The sequence below is a fragment of the Triticum aestivum genome, chromosome 2A (assembly GCF_018294505.1).
Source record: "Triticum aestivum cultivar Chinese Spring chromosome 2A, IWGSC CS RefSeq v2.1, whole genome shotgun sequence".
Lineage (NCBI taxonomy): Eukaryota > Viridiplantae > Streptophyta > Magnoliopsida > Poales > Poaceae > Triticum > Triticum aestivum.
In genome coordinates, this window is record NC_057797.1 from 647,919,624 (window position 1) to 647,943,644 (window position 24,021).

Sequence of the window (24,021 nt, forward strand, 5' to 3'; positions counted from 1 at the left end):
TACCGGGACCACCGGAAGGGTCCCGGGGGTCCACCGGGTGGGTCCACCTGCCCCGGGGGGCCACATGGGCTGTAGGGGGTGCGCCTTGGCCTACATGGGCCAAGGGCACCAGCCCCAAGAGGCCCATGCGCCTAGGGTTCACAAAAGGGAAGAGTCCCACTAGTGGAAGGCACCTCCTAGGTGCCTTGGGGGGAGGGAAACCTCCCTTGGCCGCCGCCCCCCTAGGAGATTGGATCTCCTAGGGCCGACGCCCCCCCTTTGGCCCTCCTATATATAGTGGGGGAAGGAGGGCTTTTCATCCATGCCTTTGGTTGCCTCCTTCTCCCTCTCCAACACCTCCTCCTCCTCCATAGCGCTTGGCGAAGCCCTGACGGAGTACTGCAGCTCCATCACCACCACGCCGTCGTGCTGCTGCTGGAGCCATCTTCCTCAACCTCTCCTTCCCTCTTGCTATATCAAGAAGAAGGAGACGTTACGCTAACCGTACGTGTGTTGAACGCGGAGGTGCCGTCCGTTTGGTGCTAGGATCTCCGGTGATTTGGATCACGTCGTGTTCGACTACCTCATCCCCGTTCTTTGAATGCTTCCGCTCGCGATCTACAAAGGTATGTAGATGCATCCGATCACTCGTTGCTAGATGAACTCATAGATGGATCTTGGTGAAACCGTAGGAAAATTTTTGTTTTCTGCAACATTCCCCAACAGTGGCATCATGAGCTAGGTCTATGTGTAATTCTTCTTGCGCGAGTAGAACACAATTTGTTGTGGGCGTAGATGTTGTCAACTTTCTTGCCGTTACTAGTCTTATCTTGCTTCAACGGTATTGTGGGATGAAGCGGCCCGGACCAACCTTACACGTACGCTTACGTGAGACTGGTTCCACCGACTGACATGCACTAGTTGCATAAGGTGGCTAGCGGGTGTCTGTCTCTCCCACTTTAGTTGGAGCGGATTCGATGAAAAGGGTCCTTATTAAGGGTAAATAGAAGTTGACAAATCACGTTGTGGCTTTCACGTAGGTAAGAAAATGTTCTTGCTAGAACCCTATTGCAGCCACGTAAAACTTGCAACAACAATTAGAGGACGTCTAACTTGTTTTTGCAGCAAGTGCTTTGTGATGTGATATGGCCAAAGTTGTGATGAATGATGAATGATATATATGTGATGTATGAGATTCATGCTATTGTAATAGGAATCACGACTTGCATGTCGATGAGTATGACAACCGGCAGGAGCCATAGGAGTTGTCTTTATTTTTTGTATGACCTGCGTGTCATTGAGAAACGCCATGTAAATTACTTTACTTTATTGCTAAACGCGTTAGCAGTAGTAGTAGAAGTAATAGTTGGCGAGCAACTTCATGGAGACACATGATGGAGATCATGATGATGGAGATCATGGTGTCATGCCGGTGACAAGATGATCATGGAGCCCCAAGATGGAGATCAAAGGAGCTATGTGATATTGGCCATATCATGTCACTATTATTATTTGATTGCATGTGATGTTTATCATGTTTTTGCATCTTGTTTACTTAGAACGACGGTAGTAAATAAGATGATCCCTCATAATAATTTCAAGAAAGTGTTCCCCCTAACTGTGCACCGTTGCGACAGTTCGTTGTTTCGAAGCACCACGTGATGATCGGGTGTGATAGATTCCAACATTCACATACAACGGGTGTAAGACAGATTTACACATGCAAACACTTAGGTTGACTTGACGAGCCTAGCATGTACAGACATGGCCTCGGAACACAGAAGACCGAAAGGTCGAGCATGAGTCGTATAGAAGATACGATCAACATGAAGATGTTCACCGATGTTGACTAGTCCGTCTCACGTGATGATCGGACACGGCCTAGTCGACTCGGATCATGTTATACTTAGATGACTAGCAGATGGATGTCTATCTAAGTGGGAGTTCATTGAATAATTTGATTAGATGAACTTAATTATCATGAACTTAGTCTAAAATCTTTACAATATGTCTTGTAGATCAAATGGCCAACGTTGTCCTCAACTTCAACGCGTTCCTAGAGAAAACCAAGCTGAAAGACGATGGCAGCAACTATACGGACTGGGTCCGGAACCTGAGGATCATCCTCATAGCTGCCAAGAAAGAATATGTCCTACAAGCACCGCTAGGTGACGCACCCGTCCCACAGAACCAAGACGTTATGAACGCTTGGCAGACACGTGTCGATGACTACTCCCTCGTTCAGTGCGGCATGCTTTACAGCTTAGAACCGGGGCTCCAAAAGCGTTTTGAGAGACATGGAGCATATGAGATGTTCGAAGAGCTGAAAATGGTTTTCCAAGCTCATGCCCGGGTCGAGAGATATGAAGTCTCCGACAAGTTCTTCAGCTGTAAGATGGAGGAAAATAGTTCTGTCAGTGAGCACATACTCACTATGTCTGGGTTACATAACCGCTTGACTCAGCTGGGAGTTAATCTCCCGGATGACGCGGTCATTGACAGAATCCTCCAGTCGCTTCCACCAAGCTACAAGAGCTTTGTGATGAACTTCAATATGCAGGGGATGGAAAAGACCATTCCTGAAGGTATTTTGCAATGCTGAAATCAGCAGAGGTAGAAGTCAAAAAGGAACATCAAGTGTTGATGGTGAATAAAACCACTAAGTTCAAGAAAGGCAAGGGTAAAAAGAACTTCAAGAAGGACGGCAAGGGAGTTGCCGCGCCCGGTAAGCAAGCTGCTGGGAAGAAGCCAAAGAATGGACCCAAGCCCGAGACTGAGTGCTTTTATTGCAAGGGAAGTGGTCACTGGAAGCGGAACTGCCCCAAATACTTAGCAGACAAGAAGGCCGGCAAAACAAAAGGTATATGTGATATACATGTAATTGATGTGTACCTTACCAGTACTCGTAGTAGCTCCTGGGTATTTGATACCGGTGCAGTTGCTCACATTTGTAACTCAAAGCAGGAGCTGCGGAATAAGCGGAGACTGGCAAAGGACGAGGTGACGATGCGCGTCGGGAATGGTTCCAAGGTCGATGTGATCGCCGTCGGCACGCTACCTCTACATTTACCTTCGGGATTAGTATTAAACCTCAATAATTGTTATTTAGTGCCAGCTTTGAGCATGAACATTGTATCAGGATCTCGTTTAATTCGAGATGGCTACTCATTTAAATCCGAGAATAATGGTTGTTCTATTTATATGAGAGATATGTTTTATGGTCATGCTCCTATGGTGAATGGTTTATTCTTAATGAATCTCGAGCGTAATGCTACACATATTCATAATGTGAATACCAAAAGATGTAAGGTTGATAATGATAGTCCCACATACTTGTGGCATTGCCGCCTTGGTCACATAGGTGTCAAACGCATGAAGAAGCTCCATGCAGATGGACTTTTAGAGTCTCTTGATTACGAATCATTTGACACGTGCGAACCATGCCTCATGGGTAAAATGACCAAGACTCCGTTCTCAGGAACAATGGAGCGAGCAACCAACTTATTGGAAATCATACATACTGATGTGTGCGGTCCAATGAGTGTTGAGGCTCGCGGTGGCTATCGTTATGTTCTCACCCTCACTGATGACTTGAGTAGATATGGGTATGTCTACTTAATGAAACACAAGTCTGAGACCTTTGAAAAGTTCAAGGAATTTCAGAGTGAGGTTGAGAATCAATGTGACAGGAAAATCAAGTTCCTGCGATCAGATCATGGAGGAGAATACTTGAGTCACGAGTTTGGCACACACTTAAGAAAATGTGGAATAGTTTCACAGCTAACGCCGCCTGGAACACCTCAGCGTAATGGTGTGTCCGAACGTCGTAATCGCACTCTATTAGATATGGTACGATCTATGATGTCTCTTGCCGATTTACCATTATCTTTTTGGGGGTATGCTTTAGAGACTGCCGCATTCACTTTAAATAGGGCTCCGTCGAAATCCGTTGAGACGAGACCGTTTGAATTATGGTTTGGTAAGAAACCTAAGTTGTCGTTTCTGAAAGTTTGGGGATGCGATGCTTAAAAGCTCGAACCCAAGTCGGAAAAATGCGTCTTCATAGGATACCCTAAAGAAACTATTGGGTATACCTTCTACCTCAGATCCAAAGGCAAGATCTTTGTTGCCAAGAATGGATCCTTTCTAGAGAAGGAGTTTCTCTCGAAAGAAGTAAGTGGGAGGAAAGTAGAACTTGATGAAGTATTACCTCTTGAACCGGAAAATGGCACAACTCAAGAAAATGTTCCTGAGGTGCCTGCACCGACTAGAGAGGAAGTTAATGATGATGATCAAGATACTTATGATCAAGCTCCTACTGAAATTCGAAGGTCCACAAGGACACGTTCCGCACCAGAGTGGTACGGCAACCCTGTCTTGGAAATCATGTTGTTAGACAACGGTGAACCTTCGAACTATGAAGAAGCGATGGCGGGCCCGGATTCCGACAAATGGCTAGAAGCCATGAAATCCGAGATAGGATCCATGTATGAAAACGAAGTATGGACTTTGACTGACTTGCCCGTTGAGCGGCGAGCCATAGAAAATAAATGGATCTTTAAGAAGAAGACAGACGCGGATGGTAATGCGACCATCTATAAAGCTCGGCTTGTCGCTAAGGGTTATCAACAAGTTCAAGGGGTTGACTACGATGAGACTTTCTCGCTGAAGTCCGTCCGAATCATGTTAGCAATTGCCGCATTTTATGATTATGAAATATGGCAGATGGACGTCAAAACGGCATTCCTTAATGGTTTCCTTAAGGAAGAATTGTATATGATGCAGCCGTAAGGTTTTGTCGATCCTAAGAATGCTGACAAGGTGTGCAAGCTCCAACGCTCGATTTATGGGCTGGTGCAAGCATCTCGGAGTTGGAACATTCGCTTTGATGAGATGATCAAAGCGTTTGGGTTTACGCAGACTTATGGAGAAGCCTGCGTTTACAAGAAAGTGAGTGGGAGCTCTGTAGCATTTCTCATATTATATGTAGATGACATAATTTTGATGGGAAATGATATAGAACTCTTGGACAGCATTAAGGCCTACTTGAATAAGAGTTTTTCAATGAAGGACCTTGGAGAAGCTGCTTATATATTAGGCATCAAGATCTATAGAGATAGATCAAGACGCCTCATAGGTCTTTCACAAAGCACATACCTTGATAAGATATTGAAAAAGTTCAATATGGATCAATCTAAGAAGGGGTTCTTGCCTGTGTTACAAGGTATGAAATTGAGCTCAGCTCAATGTCCGACCACGGCAGAAGATATAGAAGAGATGAGTGTCATCCCCTATGCCTCAGCCATAGGTTCTATTATGTATGCCATGTTGTGTACCAGACCTGATGTAAACCTTGCCGTAAGTTTGGTAGGAAGGTACCAAAGTAATCCCGACAAGGAACACTGGACAGCGGTCAATAATATCCTGAAGTACCTGAAAAGGACTAAGGAAATGTTTCTCGTTTATGGAGGAGACGAAGAGCTCGTCGTAAAGGGTTACGTCGACGCTAGCTTCGACACAGATCTGGATGACTCTAAGTCACAAACCGGATACATGTATATTTTGAATGGTGGGGCAGTAAGCTGGTGCAGTTGCAAGCAGAGCGTCGTGGCGGGATCTACATGTGAAGCGGAGTACATGGCAGCCTCGGAGGCAGCGCATGAAGCAATTTGGGTGAAGGAGTTCATCACCGACCTAGGAGTCATACCCAATGCGTCGGGGCCAATCAAACTCTTTTGTGACAACACTGGAGCTATTGCACTTGCCAAGGAGCCCAGGTTTCACAAGAAGACAAGGCACATCAAGCGTCGCTTCAACTTCATTCGTGAAAATGTTCAAGATGGAGACACAGATATTTGTAAAGTGCATACGGACCTGAATGTAGTAGATCCGTTGACTAAACCTCTCCCTAGGGCAAAACATGATCAACACCAGAATTCCATGGGTGTTCGATTCATCACAATGTAACTAGATTATTGACTCTAGTGCAAGTGGGAGACTGTTGGAAATATGCCCTAGAGGCAATAATAAAATCATCATTATTATATTTCCTTGTTCATGATAATTGTCTTTATTCATGCTATAATTGTATTATCCGGAAATCGTAATACATGTGTGAATAATAGACACCAACATGTCCCTAGTAAGCCTCTAGTTGACTAGCTCGTTGATCAACGGATAGTCATAGTTTCCTGACTATGGACATTGGATGTCATTGATAACGAGATCACATCATTAGGAGAATGATGTGATGGACAAGACCCAATCCTAAACATAGCACAATATCATATAGTTCGTTTGCTAGAGTTTTCCAATGTCAAGTATCTTTTCCTTAGACCATGAGATCGTGTAACTCCCGGATACCGTAGGAGTGCTTTGGGTATATCAAATGTCACAACGTAACTAGGTGACTATAAAGGTATACTACGGGTATCTTCGAAAGTGTCTGTTGGGTTGACACGGATCAAGACTGGGATTTGTCACTCCGTATGACAGAGAGGTATCACTGGGCCCACTCGGTAATGCATCATCATAATGAGCTCAAAGTGACCAAGTGTCTGGTCACGGGATCATGCATTACGGTACGAGTAAAGTGACTTGCCGGTAACGAGATTGAACGAGGTATTGGGATACCGACGATCAGATCTCGGGCAAGTAACATATCGATTGACAAAGGAAATTGTATACGGGGTTGCTTGAATCCTCGACATCGTGGTTCATCCGATGAGATCATCGAGGAGCATGTGGGAGCCAACATGGGTATCCAGATCCCGCTGTTGGTTATTGACCGGAGAGCGATCTCGGTCATGTCTACATGTCTCCCGAACCCGTAGGGTCTACACACTTAAGGTTCGGTGACGCTAGGGTTGTAGGGATATGTATATGCAGTAACCTGAATGTTGTTTGGAGTCCCGGATGAGATCCCGGACGTCACGAGGAGTTCCGGAATGGTCCGGAGGTAAAGATTTATATATGGGAAGTCCTGTTTCGGCCATCGGGACAAGTTTCGGGGTCATCGGTATTGTACCGGGACCACCGGAAGGGTCCCGGGGGTCCACCGGGTGGGTCCACCTGCCCCGGGGGCCACATGGGCTGTAGGGGGTGCGCCTTGGCCTACATGGGCCAAGGGCACCAGCCCCAAGAGGCCCATGCGCCTAGGGTTCACAAAAGGGAAGAGTCCCACTAGTGGAAGGCACCTCCTAGGTGCCTTGGGGGGAGGGAAACCTCCCTTGGCCGCCGCCCCCCTAGGAGATTGGATCTCCTAGGGCCGACGCCCCCCTTTGGCCCTCCTATATATAGTGGGGGAAGGAGGGCTTTTCATCCATGCCTTTGGTTGCCTCCTTCTCCCTCTCCAACACCTCCTCCTCCTCCATAGCGCTTGGCGAAGCCCTGACGGAGTACTGCAGCTCCATCACCACCACGCCGTCGTGCTGCTGCTGGAGCCATCTTCCTCAACCTCTCCTTCCCTCTTGCTGGATCAAGAAGAAGGAGACGTTACGCTGACCGTATGTGTGTTGAACGCGGAGGTGCCGTCCGTTCGGTGCTAGGATCTCCGGTGATTTGGATCACGTCGTGTTCGACTACCTCATCCCCGTTCTTTGAACGCTTCCACTCGCGATCTACAAAGGTATGTAGATGCATCCGATCACTCGTTACTAGATGAACTCATAGATGGATCTTGGTGAAACCGTAGGAAAATTTTTGTTTTCTGCAACATTCCCCAACAATATGCCCTAGAGGCAATAATAAAATGATTATTATATTTCCTTGTTCATGATAATTGTCTATTATTCATGCTTTAATTGTATTATCCGGAAATCGTAATACATGTGTGAATACATAGACCACAATGTGTCCCTAGTGAGCCTCTAGTTGACTAGCTCGTTGATCAACTGATAGTCATGGTTTCCTGGCTATGGACATGGGGATGTCATTGATAATGGGATCACGTCATTAGGAGAATGATGTGATGGACAAGACCCAATCCTAAACATAGCACAAGATCGTATAGTTCGTTTGCTAGAGTTTTTCCAATGTCAAGTATCTTTTCCTTAGACCATGAGATCGTGTAACTCCCGGATACCGTAGGAGTGCTCTGGGTGTACCAAACGTCACAACGTAACTGGGTGACTATAAAGGTATACTACGGGTATCTTCGAAAGTGTCTGTTGGGTTGACATGGATCAAGACTGGGATTTGTCACTCCGTATGACGGAGAGGTATCTCTGGGCCCACTCGGTACATCATCATAATGAGCTCAAAGTGACCAAGTGTCTGGTCACGGGATCATGCATTACGGTACGAGTAAAGTGACTTGCCGGTAACGAGATTGAACGAGGTATTGGGATACCGATGATCGAATCTCGGGCAAGTAACGTACCGATTGACAAAGGGAATTGTATACGGGGTTGCTTGAATCCTCGACATCATGGTTCATCCGATGAGATCATCGAGGAGCATGTGGGAGCCAACATGGGTATCCAGATCCCGCTGTTGGTTATTGACCGGAGAGCCGTCTCGGTCATGTCTACATGTCTCCCGAACCCCTAGGGTCTACACACTTAAGGTTCGGTGACGCTAGGGTTGTAGAGATATGAATATGCAGTAACCCAAAAGTTGTTTGGAGTCCCGGATGAGATCCTGGACGTCACGAGGAGTTCCGGAATGGTCCGTAGGTGAAGAATTATATATAGGATGTGCAGTTTCGGCCATCGGGAGAGTTTCGGGGGTCACCGGTATTGTACCGGGACCACCGGAAGGGTCCCGGGGGTCCACCGGGTGGGGCCACCCATCCCGGAGGGCCCCATGGGCCAAAGTGGGGAGGGGAACCAGCCCATAGTGGGCTGGTGCGCCCCCCTTGGCCCACCCCATGCGCCTAGGGTTGGGAACCCTAGGGTGGGGGGGCGGCCCACCTGGCTTGGGGGCACTCCACCCCTTGGCCGCCGCCCTCACCCCCGCCCCCTAGGAGTTCCCATCTCCTAGGGCCGGCGCACCCCCTAGGGGGCCTATATAAAGGGGGGGAGGGAGGGGCAGCCGCACCCTTGAGTCTTGGCGCCTCCCTCTCCCCTGCTACACCTCTCCCTCTCGCAGTATAACGGCGAAGCCCTGCTGCGGTGACGCCCTGCATCCACCACCACGCCATCGTGCTGCTGGATCTTCATCAACCTCTCCTCCCCCCTTGCTGTATCAAGAAGGAGGAGACGGCACGCTGACCGTACGTGTGTTGAACACGGAGGTGCCGTCCGTTCGGCGCTAGGATCTCCGGTGATTTGGATCACGTCGATTACGACTTCCTCATCCCCGTCCTTGAACGCTTCCGCGCGTGATCTACAAAGGTACGTAGATGCAATCCGATCACTCGTTGCTAGATGAACTCATAGATGGATCTTGATGAAACCGTAGGAAAATTTTTGTTTTCTGCAACGTTCCCCAACATTTTCATGATCTTTCCAGTGTATTCCTTGACTCTCGTGCTGAGTGGTTGTTGCCATGTTTCATGCCTAGAACAGGCTGGAGGCATTGCTTGTGCTCACTGATAGATCTTCTCGAGAATTCTGTGAGCAAGTACAGATCTCACATTGAAGATATTCTTGAAAAAATGGCCAGAGAAAACGAGAGCTCTAAGCAGGATAGTGAGAAACCTTGTTGTGTTTTGGCATCAGAGCCTCCTGCAGCAGAGCAAGAAAAGAATCCACGTTATCCTTTACATTCCAGTCTCAAGTCCAAAGATCATCTTACTGTACCTCTCCCGGTGTTCCGGAAGCCAGTACAGAACATGCCTGAAGAAGGGGAAAAAGAATACCACAAGGGGGGATGGTGTGATTCTGAAGCACTGAAGGAAGCACTCCGAGTACTGCCTTTCAAAGGTTATTTGAAAGATAGTTTCAACAAACTCTCGGGGGATTTGTGCGATTGCATTGAGACATTGTACCATGATCATCCAAGAAATTCAGAAACAAGACGCAGTTTTCAGTGTATGCTAGAAGTGGTTGAGTTGATCAAAATTCTTCCTGCTTTAATAAACTGTGACAAGGATAATAGTGATATATGGTCTGATGAACTTCTTGAGAGAAAGATACAAGATGGTGGTGACCCTACTTTGTGGCGTGAGGAGCTCACCTGTGTGCAGACTAACACATGCAATAAATCTAAGTTCAGGTTGGCCAGATCCCTGTGTGTGCAAGAACTAAGATATCTTGTTGATAACCTGGACCTTCCAAATTGTTACAGCATAAAAGAAATTCAATTCTACCTGTTGCAAAGAGTGAAATGCATTCTCTGTACAGTTTCCAGCTCATTCAGGTTGTACAATGTGCCCATGGACAATTCTCCTTCAGATATATGCTGGTTGGTCAAGAAGTCTGAAAAGTTGACTCTTGACTTGCTGATTGTCGATGAGGCTGCACAGCTTAAAGAGTGTGAAACCTTAATTCCTTTGCAGCTGCCAGGCATAAGGCAGGCTGTTTTTATCGGAGACGAATATCAGTTACCTGCTCTGGTGAAAAGCAAAGTAAGCTATATATGTTGACTATTCTCTGCTTTCATTTATTTATTTCTTTTGAAAGTGATGTATTTTGACATGTAATGTGATTATGTAGATATCTGACAATGCTAAATTTGGGCGAAGTGTTTTTGAGAGGTTAAGTATGCTGGGTTATTGTAAGCACCTTCTCAATGTGCAATACAGGATGCATCCAAAAATAAGCAAGTTTCCAGTTGTTACATTTTATGATGGCAAGATATCTGATGGTCCCAATGTCACTACTAAGAGCTATGAGAAGAGGTTTTTAGCAAGCAAAATCTTTGGGTCATACTCATTCATAAATGTAGATGGAGGACATGAAACAACTGAGAAGCACGGGCATGGCTGGAAAAACACAATTGAAGCTGCTGCAGTTTCGAGGATAGTGCAGAGGTTGTTCAAAGGTAACCAACAGTATTCAGTCGTGGTACTCTATTTTTTGTAAAGAACCTCCATTGATAAATATATGAGGTTGTGTTTTGGTTTGTCACATAGCGAAAGTCATGAAAGCAAGAGATTATTTGAGGGAAATGACAGTGTTACCCATGGTATTAATGTGCTGCGAATAAGAGAGATAAGTCTATGAATTTGCAGTCATAAATGTTGTGCGAGGGGGGAAGAGAAATGTGAGCTAAAGAGAGAAAATGTTGGTACAATATTTTTGAGAGGAAGGAGAAATAATTAGTATGCTGTTCTGTGATGTACGTACATACAATCTGAGCCACTAGTAGCTTGTCCTTGGTTCACTGCTTGTATAATAGTTCTTTTCCCTCAATTGCAGAGTCATTCTCTACAGGAATCAAAATCTCCGTTGGTGTTGTGTCCCCATATAATGGTCAAGTTAGAGAAATCTCTGAGAAACTTGGGAAATCCTACGATAGGTACGACGGTTTCTCGGTGAAAGTGAAATCTGTGGATGGTTTCCAAGGTGCGGAGGAAGATATCATTATCATATCAACAGTGAGGAGCAATAAAGCTGGTTCTGTTGGATTTCTCACAAACATGCAGCGGACCAATGTGGCTCTCACGAGAGCTAAGTAAGTTTTTTGGTAGCTCGATTCCAGGGTATCTGCAAAAATGATTTTAAATTATATACTCCTTGTGGTCTTCCAAATTTAACTTGGACAGTTAATTCTTCTATAATACGGTGCTAAATATGAATCCACCAGTATCACTTTTATGCCACAAAACTTCCATATAGTTGGAATTACTGTTGGTTTAAAGCTACATAGTTTGAATGATATTCAAAGGCTCTTTATTGCCATCAGGAGTAACTTATTTGTTGTTGATCTTGCCAGGCACTGTTTATGGATAGTAGGAAATGGGACGACTTTATCCAACAGCAAGTCTGTTTGGCAGAAGATAGTCAAAGATGCGCAAGACCGGGATTGCTATTTTGATGCCGATGAGGACAAAGATTTGTCAAATGCAGTATTCAAGGCTGTCATCGAGCTCGACGATGCTGATAATCTAGTGGAAAAAATGGACTCGCTTGATATAGGCAAGCCAAGGTCTCAGGTATAACCAAAAGCCTTTCTGAAAATAGCTCATCATACGGACATGTCATATAAAAGCGCTGACAAATACGGTTGCTGGCAAGTGTGAGCTAACGTTTTTCATGTTTTATATGCAGAAATCAAGGTCCAAATACCGTTCATGAGATGTCAGGAGCCCCGAAATAGTACGGGTTGTTGTTTGTGTCACCTGGGCTTTGCTGAAGAAACTTCCACCTGCGTTGGTATGGCATGGCTGCTGTCGTGAGATGCCGTGTATTTTGTTGAACCTATGTAGCTTGATGCACGTTTGATCGCTGAAGCTCAGTTGCATTCTGCTAAGAGCCTAAGACTGATAGAACTTTTATCCTGGACAAGACGTTGTTAATTACAGTACTGTAGGAGTATCATGCAGCTGGAATGTGGCACGAAACAGCTTATTATCTCTTTCTCGCTTTTGAACTGCCGAAACAGCTTCTCACCATATATTCAGTGGTTCAGACTTTATTCATCACACATGACACGTGCACTTCATTATTTTGGGGTAAGCTATATATAGAGCGGGTCGCCGGAGTGCACCACGGGCGCGGTCACGCGCGCTCAGCAGTCGATGTGGATGCTGCGCCAGCCGAAGTCGCCGCAGGCCTGGGTGTCCTCGAACACCTGGTACGGCGTGCCGGCGCAGCCGTGCTCGCTGTAGAGCGTCGCCGTCTCGCCGCGGAAGTTGAACTCGTGGCCGCCGTGGAAGTGGACGGGGCTGCACCCGCAGGTCCCCGCGCTCGACATGCGCCCCGTGCACGCGGGCCCGTCCCACGACGAGAAGTAGCTCCTCGGCCCCGTCCCGTCCGTCGCCGCCACGGTGATCGCGGCCGCGGCCAGAATGGCGACGGCCATCGCCGCGGCAATCATCTTTGCGGCCATGATAACAGTGCTAAGGGTAGAAATGGCGATACCTTTTCCCTTCTTTTCGTATCGCACGGCATCATGCGTGTTCGGTTCTTGGTTTTATAGGTGAAGCCAAAAGGGAAGGTGGTCGAGTTCCTAGGGCTTGACGGTTTATTGTGTTGTGATTTTTCGTTGTGTCTGTCGATCTAGAGAGCTTACATCGTTGCGTACGTGTCTGTGTAGTTCTCTGTTTACCTTTGCTGTTGTCATCAACGAGTCAACGTATATAGGGCGATACTAATGTTACAAACCTGCAACAAGGCTTGGAAAACTACAACTGAAAATGAACAATCGTGCATACCTATCTATTGAAAAGAAATTCACGTGCGAACTAGCGTGATGGTTAGGAGGACAGTGATAGCCTCAGTCCACCAGGGTTTAAGTCCTAGACTTGACATTAGTACTCGCATTATTTCTGTATTTATTTCAGCCTTTTAGTGATGTTTTTTCGGTGGGAGGAAATGTTTCCGTCGACTGCAAGGCGTCCGTGGTAACTTCATAAAATCTCAAAATGCTATGTCGGTCCAGTCTCTCGGATGTGCTCATAGGGGTAGAGTGTGCATGCATGTGCTCATATGGATGAATGTATGTGAGCGACTTCGATTGTACCGTATTAAAAAAATCCACGTCTTCTATTTCAAAAGTATATTTTTGTTAAAAATGAAATAAATTACACTTTAGAACAAGAATAACACTGGGTCAATTATACAAAAATATTCTGAGAAAGACGAAGCATCACAATTATTGCATTCTTACTGCAATCTCTCCTGCTAGGTCATGTGGATCCCTCCACTGGGGAGGCAGGAGTCCTTAATTCATGATGTTGAGGGGGGACTCGATATAAAAAATCTAAATGAAATTTTACTGTTTATCTCTCAAGGTAAGAGTTTCGAAGTCTTGATCCCTTGACGCATTGAAGGCGTATCCCTCCACAAATAAAGGCCCCCTCACTCCTTAACCAGCTTAGTAAAGTTTCCATTAAGGTAATCATTTTATATTTTGTGTAAACCCTTTTGCTCTTCATTTTATATATCAACTGACTCAAACCCACATATGTAACTTATTTTCTACTCTTCTATCAATGAAAGGTACACAGACTTTGTGTATTCGTGAAAAAACTCCTTTTGAGGGTTTCTGAAAGTGAAAACCAAACCATATGCAAGCTACACTATGGAAATGAAGTGGTTTTGTATTGCCGTTTGTCTTTTTTAGTTTGAGTTATTATGATAAGGATCCTACATGAGAAGCCTCTTGGGTAGTTCTCTGGTAGGTTTTTGCACAACCATCGTAGACCAACCAGAGCCTATGGTCGTAGAGAAGTGTTCTCCTCAAGTGAAACTGCCTGGGAAAATGATAAAAAAGAACATCAGATATAATTGAGAATAAAGACATCTATGAAAAGATATAAATGCCCTTAAGAAAGTTAACTAGAACTAATATTCAAAAAAAAGTTAACTAGAACTATGGTGAGTATTGAGTAGGAATTTCAGATCCCGTCGACCCAATATGGTGAGATCTCATGTGGGCTTTTTCACATGCATAATTGCATAACGAGGCAGATCTTTTTTCATGCATGATTGCATGGTGAGGTGGCATGTTTATAAACTGAGAAGAATATGTTTGTGGGAATAACTTGTTTTGTTATTTTTGCAAAAACAAACTTGCAATATATTCATCAAACATCATGGCACTACAAAGAATACGAGAAATAATAAAATTACCTCCATGTCCATAGATCACCTAGCAATGACTACAAGCACTGGAGCGAGCCGAAAGCGCACCGTCGTCGTTATCGCCACTCCCTCACCGGAGCCGGGAAAACCTTATTGTAGTAGATAGTCGGGAAGTTGTAGCGCTCAGACCCCAAATGAACAACGCACTAGAACAACAACCACCACGATGAAGAGAAGTGTAAATCGGAAGAATCCAATCCGTCGACATATGAATGCAAACGAACGAAGGCTGGATCCATGCAGATTCACCAAAGACAAACACGGACCGAATCCCGTGAGATCCGCTAGAGAAGCACCTCCACACGCCCTCCGATGACGTGATGCGTCGCTGGGACGGGGACTAAGCGGGGAGAATCTTATTCCATCTTCAGGGAGTCGTCACTATTCCGCCTTCCTAAACAGGACACAGACCCTAAACAAACTAAAAAAACACCTAAAGACTAAGTATGAGCCCTTCCACCGGCAAGAGCCGGGATCCACTGCACTTCCATGGCCCTACGGCCGCAGGAGACGAGGCAGATCGATGACAACACCTGTGGGAGACGACCAAACCCTAAATGCCTGAGGGTCTTTCTTTCTTTCTCAGGAAGAAAGAAAACACATGTATGTCTCACTTATTTTGTAATATGTCGAACTTATTTTTTAATATTGTATAGTAAGTATTATCGGAAGCACTATTACTAAAGCAATAGAGCTCAAACCAAATTATGTTTTTGCTATCTATGTAAAATCTTGCCTTTTGCTATCTACACAAGTTTAGATCGTATATGGTAGCTCGTTTATGGACGGAAATTCACTGGAGGTGCGGGGACACTCACCTGCCAAGTGTTGCTCGGACGCTTGTGTCTCTTGATTCGCGAAATAGTTGGATCTCGCACGAGTTCATAGTAAGATTTAAGTTTCAGTTGTTGAAACTTATGATTTTTCATCTAAAATTTGTGTCTTTCTCGCTCGCTCTTACTAAGTTTCATGGATAAAATTTTAAGAGATTTTTCTTGTCGGTTGTTGGCACAAAAAATTGTGAGTTTATCGATTGCTCGTACTAAGTTTCAAGAATAGTTGAAACTTAACATTTATTTTTAAAATTTGTCAAAGCGTATTTAAAATGGATCTTATTTGAAAGCCCTCATTATGAGAAACACGAATATGAACATAAAACTTAATTTGGACTTTTCATTCAAAAGATATAAAAAATTTAAAATTGGAAGCCAAAATAAAAGCACACCCAAGGGATATGCGTGCCGTGAGGCCTGCGTGCCACAATCCTCCCCATATTTACGGAAACTACTACAGAGAATTGAGTTTATTCTAACTTTATTTTTTCCATTATTTTTTCAACTTTTTCTTGTACTTTTTCGTTGTTTAGAACTTGTATCAATTTTGGTTTAACTGTTATAAGTATATTCTTCTACTTTTATGAAGTTTTAATATGGTTTTATCTTCCATTTTCCCCAATTACAAAGTTCAAAAATTATGTTCCCGTACGGTTCTTTGTGCTGTCTCGGTTGCCGCTGTACTAGGAACCAATTTCAGTGAAGGCAATGGACTAAGTTTAGACGGTTTTGACAAACTAGGCGTCATTTTGTTTGATACTGGAGGTGATGGATTTGAATTTATTTATTTTCACTTCAAAGTAAGTCCGTTAACCTATGCAACATGGACATACTTTTAAGAAAAACAAATCTATTCCTTTCCCTCCCGGCGGCTAGGGCGAAGCTTCGTTACCTCCAAGCTTTGCAGGCGAGCCCGTGGACTCGTCTCCCCTCTGCCTGCCGCTCTGGCGGCCGACGACAAGGCAGGGAGTCTCGGCGCCTCGGTTCAGCTTAGTAGTTTAGCTTAGGTCTTTTTTAGTCCACACAGGTGCAACTCTTCAGCTTGAAGATGGTTTTCCAAGCTTAGATCCTTCCTGAGTTCGTTCGTTGGGATGGAGTCAATGAAGTTCCGGTGTAGATTCTCGCCATCTTCTTGAAGCGATGAGGTTATGATTTCTCGACATGCACACAAGACGGTGAGCTTTGGTGTTATATGTTTCAGATTAATTCAAGGGTTCAATGGTGACTACTGTTGCTCTAGGGCGTTGGGCGTTGCACAAAGAATTTTTGAACGTCATCGACAAGGCTAGGCCAACTCTTGTAAGGAGCGGTGAGGAGCGATGACAACGCGGCTTCAGCGACTCGCTCTGACGTTGGTGGTCGTTCGGTGGTTCAAAGACTTCTATATAGAAGTAATTTTTATTATATATGAGATACTTTATACTTCTCGTGAACTTTATAATCCATTGGGTTCATTTACGCAAAAGAAAAGAAAAGGCATGGGCACACCTTTCCAAGCTCTTGAAACCGTGAAAAGAAAGTAAAGTTTAGATCATGATCCAAAATGTCCCCAACTGACGAGTCATCATGGAAATAAACAGAAGACGATCCACGATCCACATGAAAAAACAACAAACACGAAGCTGCTAGAACGAATCTAAGCGTGACACGTGCAACACTTTTACTCCCCTCCCACCAATCTGCCAATCAGGCCGTCCTTCCACGACAATCTCAAAAGCCGAATCCTCCCAACACGACGCCGTCGCCTCCGCCCCACCCTCCAAACCCGGCGCTTTCCACAACACTTCACATGGGCGCAAACGCCCGGCCTCGTCAGCACAACGCTACGCCGACAGGCCGCCACTCGCTCCACGTACCCCCCCCCCCCCCCCCCCTCCACTACGTCCCGATCTCTTTTGCACCCGAACAGACTCCGAGTCTGGATCATGGTGCGTCAGAAATGAAAGCGCGCTCAAAAGCGAGGTCGACGGTGCCATGACGAGGCCCCTGCGCACATGCGGCGGGATCTGCAAGATTATCCAATTAGCTCCGTCGCCTTTTAGCTTGTGTATATAAGCGCTCTGTATGCTGTTCTTTAGGTTTATCTGCACACCGCTGAATGCTGATCGGCTGACATCGAGTTCTTGAGGATACACTGCTATTAGCTAGCTAGAATACGATGGGTGATCTGCAGATCGTGCTGGCAGGGGGGACGATCGAGGCGCAGCACGTGGAGATGAAGGTGCCGCTCTACTCCTACGGCTGCGAGAAGAAGATCAAGAAGGCGCTGTCGAATCTGAAAGGTACGCATCATGTCATAGGACATTTCTACGGGAAACCGCCTGAGCAATGGGTACGTTAGGGCGGCCATGCATGAATGCTAAGCTTGCTGCTACTTGCAGGGATTCACTCGGTTCAGGTGGATTACCACCAGCAGAAGGTGACGGTGTGGGGGATCTGCAACCGGAACGACGTGCTGGCGGCCGTCCGGCGGAAGCGGCGAGCGGCGCGGTTCTGGGGCGCGGACCAGCCGGATCTGGGCGAGGACGCTAGGCAGGGGGACGCCTCCAAGCACTACCTTCGAGCGTTCGCCGCGTACAGGAGTAGGAAGTCGTGGAAGAAGCTCTTCCCCATGATCCGGCTGTAACAGCAGTAGGCCGCGAGCGCGATGTTTTGTCTCAGTGCCTGCTGGCTGCTGCATGCATGGCCGCGTGCGTGTTGCACTGCAGTAATGGCCGGGAGTTGCTGGTAGTTTGGTACAGTAGCGCATGATGTTACATATCGAATAAATGTGCTCTGTCCTTGCCTTTTGGAATCGGCAGATTGCTCTGTAATCTGTAGGTTGGCAAATCCTTGCGATGCTGGAACTTTTTTTAAAAAAAAAACTTTCAATCTATTCATCGTATCATGGCAGTATAAAGAACACATAAATGATAAAAACTACATACATGCTCTTAGACCACTTAGCAAAGGTTTTAAAATATTAAAAGTTTAAAACTGTATTCCACATCGACGCATGGATTAATCAAATTAGTATACGTACAGATCTGCGAACTGAGAGTATCTCAGATGGTTAAGTTCATTGTGGTGGAACCAACCCACAGGGTTTGTCCTAGACACTGATGGTCGCATTTTTCTGAATTTATTTCAGTCCTATTGGTGATGTGCATTCAGTGGGAGGAGACGTTTCTGTCAACTACGAAGGCGTTCATGACCACTTCGACAATCTCAAGATGTTGTGCCGGCTCAATATCTTGAAAGTGCTCATAAAGATAGGGTGCGCTTGCGTGCATGGGTTCATAGGGTTAAGTGTATGTGTGTTTAGGTGAGCATCTGCGTTTGTACTCTGTTAAAAAAAGGTACTCCCTCCTACAGGCACAACTCTGGACGGGCCAGATCAAGAAATTCCGCTAAAATTTCGTCCTCAGGCTCAAAGTTAGCTCTACTCTCCACTGAATTTTTGTTGGGCTGGGCGGGCTATAGCCTGGTTTGGCCCAGCTGTAGCTCTGCCACTGCTCCCTCTGTCCCATAATATAAAAATGAGCTTGAAAAACGTTTTTATATTATGGGACAAAGGAAGTACCTCAGATCTCACCGCCGATCATTTGATCAAGACATCAAGTTCATAAATCAATCGTTCATGGCCCGATCCTATTCTCTATGCACCACGAGGTATTGAAAACAATTGTGTAACCTTGATGCAAGCGGTCGAGCGCATGCACTATATGGGTCGGCCCATTTTGGTTTTCCACACACGGTTTTGAAAACGTTATATAACCTTCCTTGAACCCTTTTTCCTTTTTTTCCTTTTCTTTTTTCTTTTCTTAAATTCATGTTTTCTTCTGCATATGTGACCCTTTTTCAAATCAGAAATTGTGTTTAAAAACTGCAATTGATTTTTCAAATTTGTGAATTTTTATGTGAGATTTTTTTTAAAATACTGAACAATTTCTCAAATACGCAAATAATTTCCAAATTTATGATATATTTGGCAATACGTGAATAGATTTTGAAATATAGGAAATTTTCAAATTTATCAACTTTTTGAAATCCAAGAAACATTTCTAAATTTCGAAACATTTTTTGAAGTGCAAGAACATAGCTCAAAATCACGAACTTTTTTTCAAATATGGGAACATTTTTTTCCAATTCATTAACTGTTTTCTTGAATATCTGGAAAAAATAAAAATACAGAAACTATTTGAAAATTCATGAACATATTTTGAAATCTGGGATCATTTTTTGAATTCCTGAATATTTTTGTAATATAGGTACAAATTTCAAATTCATGAACATTTTAAATCCATTTTTTTTCAAATTCATGGTCATTTTTTAAATCGGTACATTTTTTAATATAGGTACAAATTTCAAATTCATGAACATTTTAAATCCATTTTTTTTCAAATTCATGGTCATTTTTTAAATCGGTACATTTTTAAATGCATGAACATTTTTTGAAATAAGATAGCAATTTTAAAATTCAGGAGCATTTTGAAATCTTAGAACCATTTTAGAAAATTTTGAACACTTTTTGGATTTCGAAGCATTCTTTGAAATCCAAATATTTCTCAAATTTATGATATTTCTTTAAATCTGGAACACTTTCTCGAATTTATAAAAAAATTAAGAACATCTTTCAAGTTAAAAAACCAAAAAGAGGAAGAAAACAGTGGCACCCGCCCGACCAGCACATGGCATGTGTGTTTGTGACCATCCCGGTTTAGGTGGTCGGCTGAAGCATACGGGAGACCATCATTTGCCTTAAGTGCCGTTAGAGTGCATTTTGCGACTTGGCGCCCGCCGCGCCCCCTCCGCTCCGGGCTGACAGATTTACTTTTTTTTCCTGTTTTAAACCCCAAAACAGTGTGCACAATGTGATTTGAACCGCGCTCCTCCCGGTTTAGTATCGAACACAATAACCAGATGGGTCACCAGACCTGTTGTGCGAGTTTCCTTTTCTTATTTCTTAAAATGCAACGGTGGAAAAACACAGTTGTTTCCTGTTTTTTCTCTTCCTTTTTCTTTTTGTATTTTTACTTTCTTAAATGCGTGAACATTTACAAATTCTTGCTTTTTTAAAATTGATGAACATTTTTTCCAAATCCATGAAGTTTTCATTTTTGTGATTTTTTTTCCCAAAGTGATGAATTTCTTTTCAAAATCGATGAACTTTTTTCAAGTTTGTTATTTTTTCTTCAAAATGATTAACTCTTTCTCAAAATCAATGAAAAAATTCCAATTTTGTGGACTCTATTTTTTGGACCTTTTTCCATTTTATGAACTTTTTCAAATTTGTAATGCTTTTTCAAAACTTGCAAACTTTTTCTCAAATGGGTGAACTTTTTTATAAAACCTGTAAGCCTTTTCTTATTTCACAATTTTTTTCAAAGTATTTTCTAGCAGACTAACAACATGAAAAATAAAAAACACTAGCGAGCGGCCAGGAGAGCGAAGCGAGTGGCACATCACCTGCAGCGAGCAAAGGGCAAGGAGCGAATTCGCGTTGCTGGTCCGCGACCCGCTTGGGAATGCGTGAGTGCTAGCTCTCCTTTCCGGCACTGAAGGGGAGGAATAGGAGCCCTCTTATTTGGAAACCCACAGCCGGCAACAAATACCCTAAAAAATACCAATTCCTAGGGGGGCACTTTCGGAACCTTCAACCCATTGTGTTGAAGGCTTGGTTAACTTCGAAGTTGAAACTCTTTTCGCCTAGCTTGTCATGTCGGATAGTTAACCACCTTGCACAACACGGATGGACAGCCACTTTCTAGATCTCATATGCTCCCATGGTACGGAGTCACCTAGGCTATTAGATTTGAGATCCAATGCTCATTTGGAGAGATTTGGGACATGCATGTATTAGGTGACTCCAAGAGGTTTTGCGGGAGCACTGTAGGAGACCATTGGATCTCAGATTTGATGGCTCGGATGCTCTCGTATCATGAGATCATACTAGCTTCGGGAACATCTCATATGCACTCTTTGCCCTCTTTGCAAGTAGCCTTCGTAGCTCGTCGCCTTTTTCAGTACGGATACTTCATATGAATCTTGTTGTGGTTGCAGAACGATATAAATGGAGACGGGCCAAAGCAGGCAGTTCGCTATGAAGTGATGTGGGATACCCGTGAAGGATTAAAACCAAGCATTGATGTTGCATGGAAGTTGAACAACCATGAATCAATGGTGCATGATGTTCGGTCCCAGATGGCTGGACTAGCTTCTAATCTTCGATGTCGGAGTGGAGAGTCTTTCGTCAATGTTAGAAAGGACATCAAGAATTTTAGAAGGGATTTTGAATTTCAAAAAGGCTGGTGACGCGGACGGTATGCGGTGGCGGTGACGAGAACAGTGGTAGGGCCATGATACGTCTCCAATGTATCTATAATTTATGAAGTATTCATGATGTTATTAACATTCTTGGATGTTTTACAATCATTTTATAGCAACTCTTTGTCATTTTTTGGGACTAACCTAATGACCCAGTGCCCAGTGCCAGTTGCTGTTTTTTGCTTGTTTTTTACATCATAGGAAATCAATATCAAACGGGGTCCAAACATCGCGAAACTTTTTGTGGATTTTTTATGGACTAGAAGACATACAGTGGGTCAGAGCAGCACCTGGGGGTGCCCCGAGGGGGCACAACCCACCAGGGCGCGCCTGGGGGCCCAGGCACGCCCAAGTGGGTTGTGCCCACCTCGGTGGCCTCCCGCACCCCCTCTTCGCCCTATAAATTGCCAAATTTTCCAAAACCCTCAAGGGTTAACCTAGATCAGAAGTTCCGCCGCCGCAAGGCTCTGTAGCCACCGAAAACCAATCTAGATCCTATTCCGGCACCCTGCCGGAGGCGGAAATCATCACCGGTGGTCATCTTCATCATCCCGGCGGCCACCACGATGAGGAGGGAGTAGTCCACCCTCGGGGTTGAGGGTTTATACTAGTAGCTATGTGTTTAATCTCTCTCTCTCTCCCTCTCTCTCTCTCTCTCTCGTGTTCTTGAGATGTCATGATCTTGATGTATCGTGGGCTTTGTTAATATAGTCGGATCATATGGTGTTTTCCCCTCTCTATCTTGTTGTCATGAATTGAGTTTTTCCTTTGAGATTTCGTTGTTATCAAATTGAATACTTTTATGAATTTGAGAGCACTTGATATATATCTTGCATATGAATACTCGTGGTGACAATGGGGTATCGTATGGATTCACTTGATATATGTTTTGGCACTCAACTCGCGGATTCATGAGGTGACATTGGGGTAATCTATGAATAGGGGTCGATGCATGTTCTTGTATTTGTTTCTCTGGTAAAATCTTGGAGCACTCTTTGAGGTTCTTAGTGTTGGATTGAGTATCATGAATCTGAAATTATTTGGTGTTATTTTAGTACAAACTCTTGGATAGATCGATCGGAAAGAATAGCTTCGAGGTGGTTTCGTACCCTACAAACGTTTTCTTCTTATGTTCTCTGCCAGATAGGAACTTCGGAGTGATTCTTCATCGCACTTTGAGGGGTGGTTATATGATCCAATTATATTAGCATTGTTGAGATATTGCACTAGCGAAAGTACGGACCCTAGGCCTCATTTTCAAGCATTGCAATACCGTTTTTGTGCCCATTTACTATGTGCTACCTTGCTGTTTTTATTTATCCAGATTATAAATATATATATATACCATCAATATTACACATTTATCACTATCTCTTCACCGAACTAGTGCACCTATACAATTTGCCATTGTATTGGGTGTGCTGGGGACACAAGAGATTTCTTATATTTGATTACAGGGTTTTTTGAGAGAGACCATCTTCATCCTACGCCTCCCACGGATTGATAAACCTTAGGTCATCCACTTGAGGGAAAATCGCTACTGTCCTACAAAACTCTGCGCTTCGAGGCCCAACACATGTATACAAGAATAAAGTTGCGTAGTAGACATCAGACCACGAAGGGGTGGCTCCGCGACATGAGCATGTGCATTCCATGGGAGAATGGCGTGCCTTTGAGAAGCTGCTCCAGCACCTCCACAACCAGCATCGCGTAGTCCTCCAATAGCTCCGCCACGGTCCCCACCAGGATAATTGCCGATGAAGGTTCGCCTTGACCTTCACTTCATGGTTGAAAAGGAATGGGTTTTTGCTAGATCGGTTATTGTTCATACAAGTTGGAGCCCTTGTTTAGAAAGACGGATGGGTGCATTGCCCTTGATGATAGTAAGATTCACTACTTTTGACTTTTCAAATTTGTTTAGCATATCATCCATCTTATCACCATCCTCTATATTGCCCAAACCAGCCACACTCGAACCCTCATACTTAACATAATAATACATGTAGTTAGCCACCCCATACCCCTTTGTTCGTATTAGTGCTATCAAATTGTAACGAGTGATGCCTGACATGCACATGGATCTCTCAAGATTGTCTCTATCATGGAAACGAAACCTAACTTACCAAACCACACTATATGTGGCTTCCTATGGGTCAGACACAAAGATGCGCGTGCTGACAGTTACCGGGTCAACTATGCTCGAATTTTTC

At 44.4% G+C, this 24,021-nt stretch overlaps 2 protein-coding genes across 2 annotated transcripts; both read left to right on the top strand.

Moving 5' to 3' along the window:
• The first annotated feature begins 9,577 nt into the window (after positions 1-9,577).
• Positions 9,578-12,161, top strand: LOC123191807 (uncharacterized ATP-dependent helicase C29A10.10c-like). The gene is made up of 5 exons (XM_044604400.1): positions 9,578-10,489; positions 10,578-10,905; positions 11,283-11,538; positions 11,800-12,019; positions 12,135-12,161. Exons 1-5 carry the CDS (start codon positions 9,578-9,580, stop codon positions 12,159-12,161), a joined length of 1,743 nt encoding a protein of 580 aa, XP_044460335.1.
• Positions 12,162-17,413: 5,252 nt separating this feature from the next.
• LOC123185798 (heavy metal-associated isoprenylated plant protein 28) lies at positions 17,414-18,370 on the top strand. The gene is made up of 2 exons (XM_044597621.1): positions 17,414-17,787; positions 17,887-18,370. The coding sequence occupies exons 1-2, from the start codon at positions 17,664-17,666 to the stop codon at positions 18,129-18,131; spliced, it is 369 nt and encodes a 122-aa protein (XP_044453556.1). The 5' UTR covers positions 17,414-17,663; the 3' UTR covers positions 18,132-18,370.
• The last annotated feature ends 5,651 nt before the right edge of the window (positions 18,371-24,021 follow it).